Here is a 16,244-nt window from a genome sequence, read left to right as displayed (position 1 = left end):
TATATGGCCTCCTGAAAGAAACACCTAACTTTACAAATAACCAAGTGATCCTTACATGGTGTAACAACATCAATAACTAAGACATCTCTGCCGGACCCATAGGGGGTGATCATGACAAGTGGAAAACAATGCTTAGCAGATGGACTGTATACACAGGTTCTTACTATGTACATAGAATCATAGACAAAATAATGCAGTAATACACATGTTGTTGACTGGACGGACACAACCTATGGCAGATACCAACTGAAGGCAGATATCTTTAGCAAACCACAAATGAAAAAAATTTATTTTTTTTTTTTAACTTTTGCCATCAAACAGATATGCACCCATTCTGTAGAATTCCAGATCAGTTCACAAAGCAAAGATTTATTGGCCAATTGTTGGTGATGGATCTGTTAACATACCATATACAGTATACTCGAGTATAAGTCAACCCGAATATAAGCCGAGGCCCCTAATTTCACCCGAAAAACCCAGGAAAAGTTATTGACTCGACTATAAGCCTAGGGTGGGAAATACATCATCCCCCCCCTGTCATCATCCAGACCCCCGTCATTAACATCCTCATCATCATCACCCTGTCATCATCCCCCCCTTCATCATTACCCTGTCATCATCCCCCCCTTCATCATCACTGCCTGTCATCATCCCCCTGTCATCATCCCACACACCCCCTTCATCATCACCGCCTGTCATCATCCGCCCCCTTCATCATTTCCCTGTCATCATCCCCCCCTTCATCATCACCGCCTGTCATCATCCCCCTGTCATCATCCCACCCCCCCCCTTCATCATCACCACCTGTCATCATCCCAAGCCCCCCCCCCTTCATCATCATCGCCTGCCAATGTCTGAACAGTGGTCTTCAACCTGCGGACCTCCAGATGTTTCAAAACTACAACTCCCAGCATGCCCGGACAGCCATCCGGGCAAGCTGGGAGTTGTAGTTTTTAAACATCTGGGGGTCCGCAGGTTGAAGACCACTGCGGCCTTCGTCATCATCCAGATCCCCCCCCCCCCCTTTAGTTTTGTACTCACCTCCCCTCGGTGGGAAGGAAGGGTGAGCTGGTCCGGGCCATCTATGCTGCAGGGACCGTCCAGTGGGGAGGGATAGTCGTTCTGGGCTGTCCATCTTCACCGGGGAGGGCTTCTTCTCCGTGCTACGGGCCCGGAATAGTGACGCTGCCTTGACGACGACGCACAGGGACGTTGCACATGAACGTCCCTGTGCGTCGTCCTCAAGGCAACGTCACTAGTCCTGGGCCCGAAGCACGGAGAAAATGCCCCCTCAGTGAAGATAGACAGCCCGCAACGACTATCCCTCCCCACTGGACGGTCCCTGCAGCATAGATGGCCCGGACCAGCTCACCCTTCCTTCCTGTCGAGGGGAGGTGAGTACAAAAAAAAAGGGGGGGGGGGGGGGCTGAATGATGATGAAGGCCGCAGTGGTCTTCAACCTGCGGACCTCCAGATGTTTCAAAACTACAACTCCAAGCATGCCCGGACATGCTGGGAGTTGTAGTTTTGAAACAACTGGAGGTCCGCAGGTTGAAGACCACTGAGGGTGGAGAGTTCACTCCAGTATAAGCCGAGGGGGGTGTTTTCAGCGTGAAAAATCATGCTGAAAAAATCTGCTTATACTCGAGTATATACGATATGTCATTGCTGTCCACAAAGGCAACCTTCATGGATCAACTGAACAACAAGTCACTCACTGGCAAGCTAAAATCTCTATTTTATGGCCAGTTTTTTATTGTGTGAATACGATGATAGAAAATGTAGTTTAGACGATCTCACAAGGTGTTTAGGTCAAAGAGAAGGCAGTATTCACAGTAACTGATACGATTTTAGTTGTCATTTTAGCCCAATTCAGGACTGGGATACGTTCACATGTTGATACAATCACGTTGGGTTTCCTGCTGTGGGAGATCCACTGTGAATTTCACTACCATTTACTTCATTGGGGCCACAGGAAATCTACAAATTAGCAGCTATCGTGGACCTATTAAAGTGAATCGTAACAAAATCTGCAGATTTCCTATAGAGAAATACCCTTAGAACACCAAGGCTACTTTCTTCCAAAAACATCTGAACATGTCCACAGGTTATATATTGTATAACTAGTCAGCCCGGTGCACTTCAATGTATCTTAGATGCACCACCAGACACAGCCCATAAAACGTTAGGTTTTTTCTTTCTATTTTTTCTTCATGATCGAGGGGACAGCCATCTTGCCCGAGCCGCTTAACAAATGCTGAAAAGAACATAAATATGTCAACCTATTTTGAGGCTTAGAAGTGAGTAAATGACAAGATTCCCTGATTTATTTTTTATTTTAATTTTTTTTATTTTACATTTTTTTAACCCCTTAAGGACTCAGGGTTTTTCCGTTTTTGCACTTTTGTTTTTTCCTCCTTACCTTTTAAAAATCATAACCCTTTCAATTTTCCACCTAAAAATCCATATTATGGCTTATTTTTTGCGTCGCCAATTCTACTTTGCAGTGACATTAGTCATTTTACCCAAAAATGCACGGCGAAACGGAAAAAAAAATCATTGTGCGGCAAAATCGAAAAAAAACCGCCATTTTGTAACTTTTGGGGGCTTCCGTTTCTACGCAGTGCATATTTCGGTAATAATTACACCTTATCATTATTCTGTAGCTCCATACGGTTAAAATGATACCCTACTTATATAGGTTTGATTTTGTCGCACTTCTGGAAAAAATCATAACTACATGCAGGAAAATTTATACGTTTAAAAATGTCATCTTCTGACCCCTATAACTTTTTTATTTTTCCACGTACAGGGCGGTATGAGGACTCATTTTTTGCACCGTGATCTGAAGTTTTTATCGGTATGATTTTTGTTTTGATCAAACTTTTTGATCACTTTTTATTCATTTTTTAATGTTATAAAAAGTGACCAAAATACGCTTTTTTGGACTTTGGAATTTTTTTGCGCGTACGCCATTGACCGTACGGCTTAATTAATGATATATTTTTATAGTTCGGACATTTACGCACGCGGCGATACCACATATGTTTATTTATTTTTTTACACTGTTTTATTTTTTTTATGGGAAAAGGGGGGTGATTCAAACTTTTATTAGGGAAGGGGTTAAATGACCTTTATTAACACTTTTTTTTAACTTTTTTTTGCAGTGTTATAGGTCCCATAGGGACCTATAACACTGCACACACTGATCTCTCATCCTGATCACAGGCGTGTATTAACACGCCTGTGATCAGCATTATCGGCGCTTGACTGCTCCTGCCTGGATCTCAGGCACGGAGCAGTCATTCGTCGATCGGACACCGAAGAGGCAGGTAAGAGCCCTCCCGGTGTCCGATCAGCTGTTCGGGACGCCGCGATTTCACCGCGGCGGTCCCGAACAGCCCGACTGAGCAGCCGGGATACTTTCAGTTTCACTTTAGAAGCGGCGGTCAGCTTTGACCGCCGCTTCTAAAGGGTTAATACCGCACATCGCCGCGATCGGCGATGTGTGGTATTAGCCGCGGGTCCCGGCCGTTGATTAGCGCTGGGACCGACGCGATATGATGCGATCCCGCTTCATATCGCGGGAGCCGGCGCAGGACGTAAATATACGTCCTGCGTCGTTAAGGGGTTAAAGATAGATAATATGTAGCTAATGTAAAAAATACAAGGGAATAACTAATTCTATTTTATATCTCTTTTAGATACACATACTGTACATAAATGTTTTCCGATTAATTCTCCTTTCTCTTGTTTTTCTTCCCCTCAGCCCTGGGGCTCCATACTAAGGAACTGGAACTTTTTAGCAGTGACTCATCCTGGCTATATGGCTTTTCTAACCTACGATGAAGTCAAGGCACGCTTACAGAAGTACAGTACTAAGCCAGGAAGGTACATCAGAAGTTCTTTTGCCTTCCTTTATTCTTAGGTGCACGTGCATTTCTGTTTGTGGCTTCATTTCTAATTTGACCTTCACTTTTTTTTTTGTTCTTCTCAGTTATATTTTTAGATTAAGTTGCACAAGACTAGGACAGTGGGCTATTGGCTATGTGACTAGTGATGGGAATATCCTACAGACAATACCTCATAACAAACCTCTGTTTCAAGCCCTGATCGATGGCAGTCGAGAAGGATTGTAAGTACACGTGTAAAATGCATATACCAATAGTTTGTATAGCTACAGATGTAGCAGATTTAAATTTGGAATTTTGAACATCTTAAAGGGGTACTCATTTGCCCTGCCGTCGCACCCCTTCCCATAGACTTTCGTTGAGGGGGCGAGCGTGACGTCACGAGGGGCGGCCCTGAACACGGAAGCCCACACACAGCGTTCGGAACAATAAACTTCCGGACGCTGGGAGCAGAGCTCCGGAAGCAGGGCAGCGGAGTACCCCTTTAAAGGGCTTCCCCTGGTTTATAGAAAATGTGTCTGGAGTACTCCTTTAAGAAGGTGTTAAATGATAGATTTAACTCTGCTATATCTATCTGAACTGATCATTACATGTCTTTTTCCTCATGTCTGCAGACATATCCACAGGGCAATGTCTAGAGCTTTAGGTCAATAATTTGTCCAAAAAGGTTGGAGTTAGTAAATTCATCTCTGAAAACAAACAATAGTAAATGAAAACTGGGCATTTTAATTTGTTTGGGTCCAAGAAGAGTTTTAAACCCTTTGTAACTATTCAGAAAATGAATTTTCAGGCTTGGCATCCCCACACTGCTTAAGGCTCAAAGAGGAGCATCACTGCACACAGGCACAACATATATCTATGTGCACATGACCTTATCATGTGTCTCCATCTCAAGATAGGGATGGCAGAAGGTTACAGATCATCTCCTGGAAGTTTAAAAAACAATGATGCATGGAATTGGTTCTCAAAGGGATATTCTACTGTTTAAAAATGAATCCACTATTCACAGGATAGAGAAAAAGTAATCATGGGTAATGAGTGATCTAATCATGGGGTGTCTGACCTCTGGGACCCCCCCTCCCCATAATTTACAGAGTGGGGCCCTAATCTTCCCGCTGCATGGATAGCATAGTTGGCAAGAGCTCCATGCATTCTCTATGGAAGCGAGGGAGCTACACAAGCACTGTGCTCAGGTATCTCTGGTGCTACCAGAGTGAAACATAGAATGTGTCGGCAGATAAGAGCCATTTGGCCCATCTAGTCTGCCCAATAATCTGAATCCTATCAATAGTCCCTGGCCCTATCTTATATGAAGGTTAGCCTTATGTCTATCTTATATGAAGAATAGCCTTATGCCTATCTCTATCTTATATGAAGGATAGCCTTAGGCCTATCTATCTTATATGAAGGATAGCCTTATGCCTATCTCTATCTTATATGAAGGATAGCCTTATGCCTATCTCTATCTTATATGAAGGATAGCCTTATGCCTATCTCTATCTTATATGAAGGATAGCTTTATGCCTATCTCTATCTTATATGAAGGATAGCCTTATACCTATCTCTATCTTATATGAAGGATAGCCTTGTGCCTATCCCTATCTTATATGAAGGATAGCTTTATGCCTATCTCTATCTTATATGAAGGATAGCCTTATGCCTATCTCTATCTTATATGAAGGATAGTCTTATGCCTATCTCTATCTTATATGAAGGATAGCCTTGTGCCTATCCCTATCTTATATGAAGGATAGCTTTATGCCTATCTCTATCTTATATGAAGGATAGCCTTATGCCTATCTCTATCTTATATGAAGGATAACCTTATGCTTATCCCATGCATGTTTAAACTCCTTCAACTGTATTGGCAGCTACCACTTCTGCAGGAAGGCTATTCCATGCATCCACTACTCTCTCAGTAAATAAATACTTCCTCATATTTTAAACCTTTGCCCCTCTAATTTAAAACTATGTCCTCTTGTGGTAGTTTTTCTTTTTATGCATGAAGCATATGTCAACCCCACGTTCCATGCTGCAGGTAGATTAGAGGGCACATTCTGAAGATCACAGAAGGTCCCAGAGGTCAGACCTCCCCCTGTGATCAAGCATTTAAGTACTAGAGTACCCCTTTTAAGACCTAGGTCAGGAAATGAATGCACTATTTAAATCATGAGATTTTTATGTTGCCCAAGAATAGAAAAATATTCCTGTTTTTTTCCCCTCAAAATGACTCCAAAACTGTCCATCCATATGTATGGTATTGCTGCACAGTCCACACCTTAGGCGGAGCTTCAGGGCTCATCTGCAAAAGTTCCCACTTAAACTTTAAAAAAAAAAAAAAAAAATTGTTGATTTATGATCTTTGGTTTTACTAGAACAGTAAAATGCTTGTCACCTGAGGTGTCACATTTACAGAAACCTCGTCCAGATTTAAAGGTCCTGTTACTTTTCATAGACATTTAAATCCACCATCAAGAATCCCTGATAATATAAATAAGTTGACTGATAATGATCCGCATATTCCTCTTTCTTCTTTCTCTGTGCGGTCGTTCATTGTAGATCAGATCCACCTGGAGTACTATTCATCCATTCGCAGCAAGACAGAAGTCACCAACATGTTAATAGACTGTGTGGGTGGAGAAAACATTCTGTTTGGTTCTTTCCCCCCCTCTAGATGCTGCAATTTAGAATATGTTTTGGAACACTTTATAAAGAATGTTTATTTATTTTATTATTTTCAGATTTAGACTGTCTGTTAAAAGTAGAAGCTGGCATAGTTTATCACAAAATAATCATTCCATTTCCTGTTTGGAAGATGTCCCTATCATGTACAATGTAGCAGAAATATCAAAGATTTTATCACAATATGAAATAAATTGTACTTGGCATCGGAAGTGACAGACTTGTATTTGCAACTGCTTCACTTGCTGAATAGTGTGCTGAAAATGTAACTGATGCTGTAGTTTAGCAGTTTCTGTATTGTCTGTAGGTTTTCAATCTTAAATTTGATCTAGAGGTTGACTAGTTCTAGTATAAATGTGCCAGCCTCTTCAGTTTGCAGATATTATACCACTTCGGGCCTGGCAAGTGCCAGCATAGAAACCTGGCTGGGAATCCTGGGTTTGGTCCTTTTACAACCAAAGGGATCACATGCAGCATTTACTGCAGTATGTCTTCATTCATTTGTATAAATACTGTGTTTTACTTTATCCGAGCTATCCCCAAAAATAAAAATGGCTTCCATGATTAGCAATGCTATCCAGTGTGCATCTTGGGCAAGGTAGCTGTCTAGATGCATCTAGCTGAATGACCGTAGGCAAGAAAAGGGAAGAGTGCCACTGAGGCCATTCCCGCTTTGTCAACAAAGTTGACAAAGTTAAACAAACAACCTTTGTATAGTGTCAAATAGTATAAAAAAGTGACTTATATAATGTTACTAGCTGAGTACCGGGCGTTGCCTGGTTTTTCCTTCCTAATCCTTGTTGTGGAGGAAGCTTTTGACTTCATATCCTGTCCTTATATATTGTTGTCATATCCCAACCCCATATCCCGACCTCCCATCCTGACCTCCCATCCCGTCCTCCTATCCCGACTTCCAATCCTTACTTCCAATCCTGTCCTCCTATCCCGTCCTCCTATCCCGTCATCCTATCTCTTCCTCCCATCCCGACCTCCTATCCCGACCTCCTATCCCGACCTCCTATCCCGACCTCCTATCCCGACCTCCAATCCCGACCTCCAATCCCGACCTCCAATCCCGACCTCCTATCTCGACCTGTAATATGTGTACCAGGTGTTGAAATATCTCCAGCCATATGGAAATGATGTGGAAACATACATTTCCCATTGATTTGCATGGGACTTTAAACAAAAACCCTGACCCTCACAAATGGAGGTAGTTAAGGGTTAAATTAACTATTCTATATTTTAAGTGGACATGTGACCAAGTAGTATCGAAATATCTCCAGCCGTTTGGAAGTTATGCTGCAGTAACATATTTCCCATAGACTTGTATGGGACTTGAAACAAAAACCCTGACCCTGGCAAATGGGGGTGGGTAAGGGTTAAATTACCTATCCTATGTCTGTTGTTGACATATAAGTAACATGTGTGCCAAGTTTCATGTTAATATCTTTAGCAGTTTGGACGTGATGCTGGAACATACACACACACACATTGAGTTTTATATATATATAGACTAGCTGAGTACCCGGCGTTGCCCGGTTTTTCCTTCCTAATCCTTGTTGGGGAGGAAAATAAACAAAGGAGGAAGCTTTTGATTTCATATCCCTTCCTCATATATTGTTGTCATATCCTAACCCCACATCCCGGCCTCCTATCCCGTCCTCCTATCTCGACCTCCTGTCCCGACCTCCTGTCCCGACCTCCTATCCCGTCCTCCTATCCCTTCCTCCTATCCCTTCCTCCTATCCCATCCTCCTATCCCGTCCTCCTTTCTCGACCTCCTATCCCTTCCTCCTATCCCATCCTCCTATCCCGTCCTCCTTTCTCGACCTCCTATCCCGTCCTCCTATCCCGACCTCCAATCCCTTCCTCATTTCTCGACCTCCTATCTCAACCTCCTATCCTGTCCTCCTATCCCGTCCTCCTATCCCGTCCTCCTATCCCGTCCTCCTATCCCGTCCTCCTATCCCGTCCTCCTATCCCGTCCTCCTATCCCGTCCTCCTATCCCGTCCTCCTATCCCGTCCTCCTATCCCGTCCTCCTATCCCGTCCTCCTTTCCCATCCTCATATCTCGACCTCCTATCCAGACCTCCTATCCCGTCCTCATATCCGGTCCTCATATCCTGTCCTCCTATCCCGACCTCCTACCTGACCTCCTATCCTGACCTCCCATCCTCGTATCCCGACCAGTAATATGTGTACCAGGTATTGAAATATCTCCAGCCGTACAGAAGTTCTGTGAGAACATACATTTCCCATTGATTTGCATGGGACTTAAAACAAAAACCTCGACCCTCACAAATGGGGGTAGTTAAGGGCTAAATGAACTATCCAATATTTTAAGTGGACATATAAGTAACATGTGACCAAGTATTATCGAAATATCTCCAGCCATTTGGAAGTTATGCGGTAACATATATTTCCCATTGACTTGCATGGGACTTTAAACATAAACCCCGCCCATGGCAAATGGGGGTGAGTAAGGGTTAAATTACCTATCCTATGTTTGCTGTTGACATATAAGTAACATGTGTGGCAAGTTTCATGTTAATATCTTTAGCCATTTGGAAGTTTTTGTGGAACATACATACATACACACACACACACACACGTTGAGTTTTATATATATATATATATATATATATATATATATATATATATATATAGATACTCCAAACGAAAAGAGCCAGCAAAGACCCCCTCTGTAAGTGCACGTGGTCAGCCAACTGGCAAGTCAGCAGTCCATAAATATGCAATCTCCACCACAGCACAAATAATCAGAGGTCCAGGATCAAGTAGAAAGGCTTCCAAGTTTATTCACACCATAAATGTGATAGCGGTGCAACGTTTCGGCAAACTGCCTTTATCAAGCATGCTTGATAAAGGCAGTTTGCCGAAACGTTGCACCGCTATCACATTTATGGTGTGAATAAACTTGGAAGCCTTTCTACTTGATCCTGGACCTCTGATTATTTGTGCTGTGGTGGAGATTGCATATTTATATATATAGATAGATAGATAGATAGATTAGAGATCTTCCATATTAGCTGAGATGTCTGGCTTCTGTGTAAAGCTTCTGTCCTTGTTCCCCCTTCGTCTCCTCCTGTTTGCTCAGGGAGAGACCAGTAATCTGAAGAGGGGAGCTCATATTACTGCTTCTTAGATTTTAAGGCAGAAGGAAGCCTCTCTGTCACAGTAGTTTGTCAGAACAGGTTCACTGCTGTCTTATTTGAGAAACACTTCCTGCTGCGATAAAATCTTATGAACAATCATATCAGTGGTCTCACCGTGAGCAGGCAGGAGGGGAAGGGGGTATCGGGGATGGGGGCACTGTGTGATGGGATAGCTACAAGGTAGAGAGCAGAGTTTATATGGAGAGATCTGTGCATTATAGCTAATAACTTAATACAGTGGTCAATCAAGTTACAATATTAATTGGTTCCAGAACGACCATTGTATGTTGAAACCATTGTATGTTGAGACCATAACTCTATGGAAACCTGGTAATTGGTTCTGAAGCCCCAAAATGTCATCCAAAATAGGAAAAGGTGAGGATTAAAGAAAAATAGGTAGATAACTAATATAGATACAACAAGTCCTAAGATATAAAAGTAAGAAAGATCTGCTGGGAGCTGTAAATCAATGTCTATGTCAGTGTTTTCCAACCAGGTATCCTCCAGCTGTTGCAAAACTACAAATCCCAGCATGCCCGGACAGCCAACGCTGGGAGTTGTAGTTTTGGAACAGCTGGAGGCACCCTGGTTGGTGTCCAAAGGAGTAGCTAACCCTGGCACATGTAAGGAGTAGTACAGAACTTGAAGTTCCTCCCTGTACTGTAGGGGGCACTACCAGATAGCCAGTCAGTGCATACACTTCAGTAATACAGATGTTTTACCAGTAAAATGCCCATTCTGATTGGTCGGTTCTTCCAGCCATCGACCTGTCTATCACAGATCTGAACTGTCTGTACATTGTATGTTGAGTCTGGTTTCAAGTTACAATGGTCCAGAAACAAACATTGTATGTTGAAACTATTGTATGTTGAGGCCATTGTAAGTTAAGGGATCACTGTATTAGTAAGTTGCTCTTTTATTCTTTCCGACATCATACACAGGTTGTTTCTTTCCCTGGACAACCCTTTAATGTTGTAGACCTAGAGTAAAGTAGGTTTACCTGTACCACGTTTAACACCAGGGAGGCAGCTAATATTAGGTAGGTAAACAATTGGCTCATCAGCTGATGTAGGAAGGGAGGGGATTAGATTCTTGGAGAACGAAGATGGCTTCTCTGTTCATGTGATAACCCCTTCAAGCATTAGGGGTAATAAATAGATCACAAATAAAAAAAACAATAGCGTACCTAAGCACTTGCTGGGGCTTATAGTCCTCCTTATTACCCTAACCTTGCTATTTTGAACATGGTTATCCTCATAATTGGATTATCTATTTTATGGGCTGTTTTGCCTTCAGTACTCTGCTTCAGCAAGTAACATTGTTTATTTTAGGACATATACCTAGTGGTACAACATCACTACCATTAAAGATTTACGGCTTATTTTAGCGCATCATTAAGGTATAGGAGGATAATAAGGAGGACTATAAGTCCCAGCAAGCGCTGAGGTATGCTATTGTTTTTCATTTGTTATATTGTAGTGGTGAGCAGGGCTCCACTTATCACCTTATAGCAGCTTGCTGGGCAGCTTAAAGGGGTACACCACTGCCATAGCATTCAGAACACTTTTGTTCCCAATGCTTGGAGCAAGCGGTGGGGGTTGTGACTTCATGGGCCGTTCCCTCGTGACGTCACACCACACCCCCTCAATGCAAGTCTATGTGAGGGAGCGTGGCGGGGAACCCCTTTAAAACATTTATTCTTTGTGCCTGTGAAAATATTTCATTTAATAATAGACAGACTACCATAGTTGTGTTTAATATGACTGCCACTTGTAAATAAGCCTTTGTTCACACCTGAATCACTATTTCCATTTATCACGGAAACCATAGTACAGTAAACTGACACCAACAGAACTCATTGATTTACAGTGGTTCCCATAAAGTTTTACTGAAGTGTCTGTCAATTTGACAGGAAAAAAGTGCAGCATGCAGTTTTGAAAATCCTCGAGGCTAGGTTTCCACTTTTTTTTTGTGTCACAAAAACGGCAATAAAAACGCCAATTCTGCCGCATGGCGTTTTTTTTGTGAAAAAACGCTGCGGCCAGATGTTAGCTGCAAGTCAATAGTAAACTGCAAAATGCCAAATCCACTTGGTGTTTTTCAGTTTCGTGTTTTTTTTATCCTTTTGGCGTTTTTGGGCTCCTTGGCAGTTTTTAAAAAACGACCTTTTGTCGAGACTTTGACGTTTTTTCGGGAAAATCTTGCCGTTTTTCTCCCATAGAAGTCTATGGGAGTGAAAAAATGCCAAGAAAATGCTACGTGGGTTTTAAATTTGGCATTTTTTCAGGCGGTTTTTATTCTCTTTTGGACTTTAGCGATCCAAAAAAGTGTTGGAGATACCTTTTTTTATTAAAATTTAGTAGGGTACCATTAAAAAATAATAATAAAAAAGATACAGTAGTGATGGAAAAATTGTATTTAACGAAATGTATCTTTTTTATAACAAAATTTTTATTAATTTTTAAACAGGGATCAATTTATGTGGACGGGTAAAGCACTAAAAATGTAGCCGACAATAATAAAAATGGAGTGTGTGTGTATGTTTCACTTTTTTTTTTTTAGGTAGTACTACTACTCCCAGCATGGAACACACTGTTCCATGATAGGAGTAGTAGTTACCTGTACTAATTGAAAGATCGCCGGGGTCCGTTGCGATCCTTCTGTATAATGTATAGATGCGGCCGCTCTTCTATGGTCCCCTGCACTGCCGTATAGATACACATATTCATATTTCCCGCAGAGAGCTGTGATTGGTCAGATGGTTCCAGCCAATCACAACTCTGTGGGAAATAGGAATATGTATATATTATATACGGCAGTGCAGGGGACCATAGAAGAGCAGCCGGCCACATCTATACATTATACTGGAGGATCGCAACGGGTGTCAGGAGGAGTGACACTCACTGCGATCTGTCTATTAATGCAGGTACTACAGCTCCCAGCATGGAGCAGAGTGTGCTCCATGTTGGGAGTATTAGTACCTGCAGTAAGGGACAGATCCCAGGGATGTCACTCCTCCTGACACCCGCTGCGATCAAAGTGACTGTCGGGATCAGCTGTTCTCAAGGCTACAGAGCCCGGAGAACAGCTGATGCTGAGCTGTAGGTATACATTGTATATCTACTGCCCAGCAAGAACTTACAGTGAGCCTGCACTGTGTATACAGTATACACATTGCTGGATCACTTAACCCCTTGCTGAGCTGTGCGCTATGCACCAACCCAGCAAGGAAAGAGTTAACTTACACTGCTGGACAGTGTAGGTTAACCCTTTGGGCGGTATACACTATATACAGCTATCTATAGATAGCTGTATATAGTGTATACAGAAGATGAAGAAGTCCCCTTACCTCCGTCCAGTCCCCGCGGGTCCGTGTAGCTCCATCCCCTAGTGATGACATCATTAGGGGGTGGAGCTACAGACGCAATCCAGGCTGGCAAGGGTATAAGGCTCTGTTAACATTTTCCATATTGGATAATGGGAACAGACCCTTCTTCCAGTGTCTACCCAGACAGTTAGACTCCAGCTGTTGCTAAACTACAACTCCCAGCATGCCCAGACAGCCAAAGGCTGTCTGGGCATGCTGGGAGTTGTAGTTTTGCAACAATTGGAGGCTCACTGTTTAGGTAGACATTGCATTATGGGCGCTCTCACCTGCAGAGAGCACAAAAAATGTCCTAACCTATTTTTTTTGTTTTTTTCTTTCTTCTCGTTTCAGATCCGTGTATGCAGAGGATTACGACGGATTCGATGGATTACCACGGATGAACAGGATTTTTTAAATATTTTAATAAAATGGTTAACGAGGGCTGTGGGGGAGTGTTTTTTAAATAAAATAATTGTTCCAATGTGTTGTGTTTTCTTTTTTATTGAATATTAAGGCTTAGTTATAGAGGCTGTCTAATAGACAGAATCCATTACTAAGTCAGGGCTTAGCGCTAGCCCCAAAAACAGCTAGCGCTAACCCCAAATTATTACCCTGGTACCCACCGCCAAAGGGGTGCCGGGAAGAACCGTTACCAACAGGCCCGGAGCGTCAAAAGTGGCGCTCCTGGGCCTAGGCGGTAACAGGCTGGCGTTATTTAGGCTGGGGAGGGCCAGTAACAAGGCTGTTGCTGCTTGGTTGGTATCTGGCTGATACTGAAAATAGAGGGAACCCTATGCGTTTTTTTTGTTTTGTTTTTTATTTATGAAAAAAAAACGCATAGGGTTCCCTGTATATTCAGTATCAGCACGATACCAACAAAGCAGCAACAGCCTGACATTACCAGGGTGGGGGAGGACCATTGTTACTGGCCCTCCCCAGCCTAAATAACGCCAGCCTGTTACCTAGGCCCAGGAGCGCCATTTTTGACGCTCCGGGCCTGTTGGTACCGGCTCTTCCCGACACCCCTGTGGCGGTGGGTACCGGGGTAATAATTGGGGGTTAGCACCAGCTGTTTTTGGGGCTAACACTAAGCCCCGGCTTAGTCATTGATTTATTCTATTAGACAGCCTCCATAACTAAGCCTGAATATTCAATAAAAAAAAGACACAACACATTGGAAAAAATATTTTATTTTAAAAAACACTCCCCCACAGCCCTCGTTAACCATTTTATTAAAATTAAAAAAATAAAGTTCATCCGTCGTAATCCATCGAATCCGTCGTAATCCTCTGCATACACGGATCTGAAACCAGAAGAAAAAAAAACACAAAAAAAATAGGTTAGGACATTTTTTGCACTCTCCGCAGGGGAGAGCGCCCATAATGCAATGTCTACCTAAACAGTGAGCCTCCAATTGGTGCAAAACTACAACTCCCAGCATGCCCAGACAGCCTTTGAGTTGTAGTATAGCAACAGCTGGAGTCTCCCTGTCTGGGTAGACACTGGCAGAAGGGTCTGTTCCCATTATCCAAAACGGACAATGTCATCAAAACGGACGGACGTCATCACTAGGGGGCGGAGCTACACGGACCGGCAGTGACAGAAACGAGAGAGGTAAGTGGACCTCCTGTTCTGTATACACTATATACAGCTATCCATAGATAGCTTTATACACACTGTACACCGCACAAAGGGGCTATAGGAGCAGGGAGTCCTGTCAGTCTGGTGACAGGATTCCCGGCTCCTGTATAGTATATACGAGTACACTATTCCCCCTGTATACTATACGGCCGGAGGAGGTGAGTAGTGATGCTATACATCTCTCCTCATCTTCTTACACTCTGTGGACTGTTCACTCAGCATCCGACCCACAGAGTGGTACCTGAAGACAGTGAGAAAACTGCAACAGGGGACAAATTTGGCTGTTTCCACACACCAGGGAAAACGCCAGAAAAACTGCCAAAACTCAGGAAAAACCTGTGGCAGTTTTTCTGGCGTTTTTGCTGGCGTTTTTTTAGGTGTGCAAAAAAAACCAAGTGGAAACCTAGCCTTACAGTACATGTGTGTGCTTCAGTGTATTTATCTATACTTATGGCAAATCATTTTCAGCTTCAAAAATTCAAGCTAGAAGCTGCTCCATCTATCTCCAGTAAGTGACGTGAAGTGGTACCTGCTAGGCATTTCACTTTTATCTCTTTTTCCATTTGCTTTCTGAACAGAACCCCAACTATAACCCTGCAGGGCAAATACTGATACCAAAGATGTAGACCACAAGGCATCAAACCACAAAGCTATATGTTATGTTCTTTACAGAGCGAATAAGGCAAACAAGTAGAGAGTTACATCCTTCTAATATTATGAAATACTGACATCCTAGCAGAACTGTTGGGAAAACAAAGTTATCTTTTCTAAGGCATTTCTTCTTTCCTTAGTTTTTGTGTGTTTAACAACTACATACAGTGGTCCCTCAAGTTACAATATTAACTGGTTCTGGGGCGACCAATGTATGTTGAAACCATTGTATGTTGAGACCAGAACTCTATGGAAACCTGGTAATTGGTTCTAAAGGCTCCAAAATGCCATCCAAAATAGGAAAAAGTGAGAATTTAAAGAAAAATAAGTAGATAACTAATACAGATTAAGCAAATCCTTACATATAAAAGTAAGAAAGATCTGCTGGGAGCAGTAAATCACTGTATATGTCAGTGTTTCCCAAGCAGGGAGCCTCCAGCTGTTGTAAAACTACAACTCAGAGCATGCCCGGACAGCCAAAGGCTGTCCGGGCATGCTGGGAGTTGTAGTTTTGCAACAGCTGGGGGCACCCTGCTTGGGAAACACTGGTCTATGTAGAGGACAGGAGCTTCGTCCTACAAAACTAACATGGAGTCGCCCTCAACTGGTGTCCAAAGGAGCAGGAAACCCTGGTACAGGTAAAGTGTACAGAACATGTAATACCTCCCTGTACTGTAGGGGGCGCTACCAGACATCTGTCAGTGCATACACTTCAGTAATACAGGGGTTTTGCCAGTGAATGTTCTTCCAGCCATTGACACGTTTCACAGATCTGGACTGTCCGTAGTATTGTATGTTGAGTCTGGTTTCAACTT

The 16,244-nt window shown here is 42.8% G+C and overlaps 1 protein-coding gene across 6 annotated transcripts in view; it reads left to right on the top strand.

Moving 5' to 3' along the window:
* Positions 1 to 16,244, top strand: part of CBLB (Cbl proto-oncogene B) — a 207,124-nt gene that overhangs the window by 99,413 nt on the left and 91,467 nt on the right. For all 6 annotated transcript variants that reach the window (XM_056556288.1, XM_056556287.1, XM_056556292.1 and 3 more), the window contains 2 exons: positions 3,770 to 3,891; positions 3,998 to 4,135. In XM_056556288.1, the coding sequence (XP_056412263.1) occupies positions 3,770 to 3,891; positions 3,998 to 4,135 (260 nt within the window). The remainder of the gene's footprint in view (positions 1 to 3,769; positions 3,892 to 3,997; positions 4,136 to 16,244) is intronic.

This window comes from Hyla sarda, chromosome 2 (assembly GCF_029499605.1).
Source record: "Hyla sarda isolate aHylSar1 chromosome 2, aHylSar1.hap1, whole genome shotgun sequence".
Lineage (NCBI taxonomy): Eukaryota > Metazoa > Chordata > Amphibia > Anura > Hylidae > Hyla > Hyla sarda.
The sequence above is the reverse complement of the archived record's forward strand: the minus strand, read 5'-3'. Positions and strand labels throughout refer to the sequence as shown.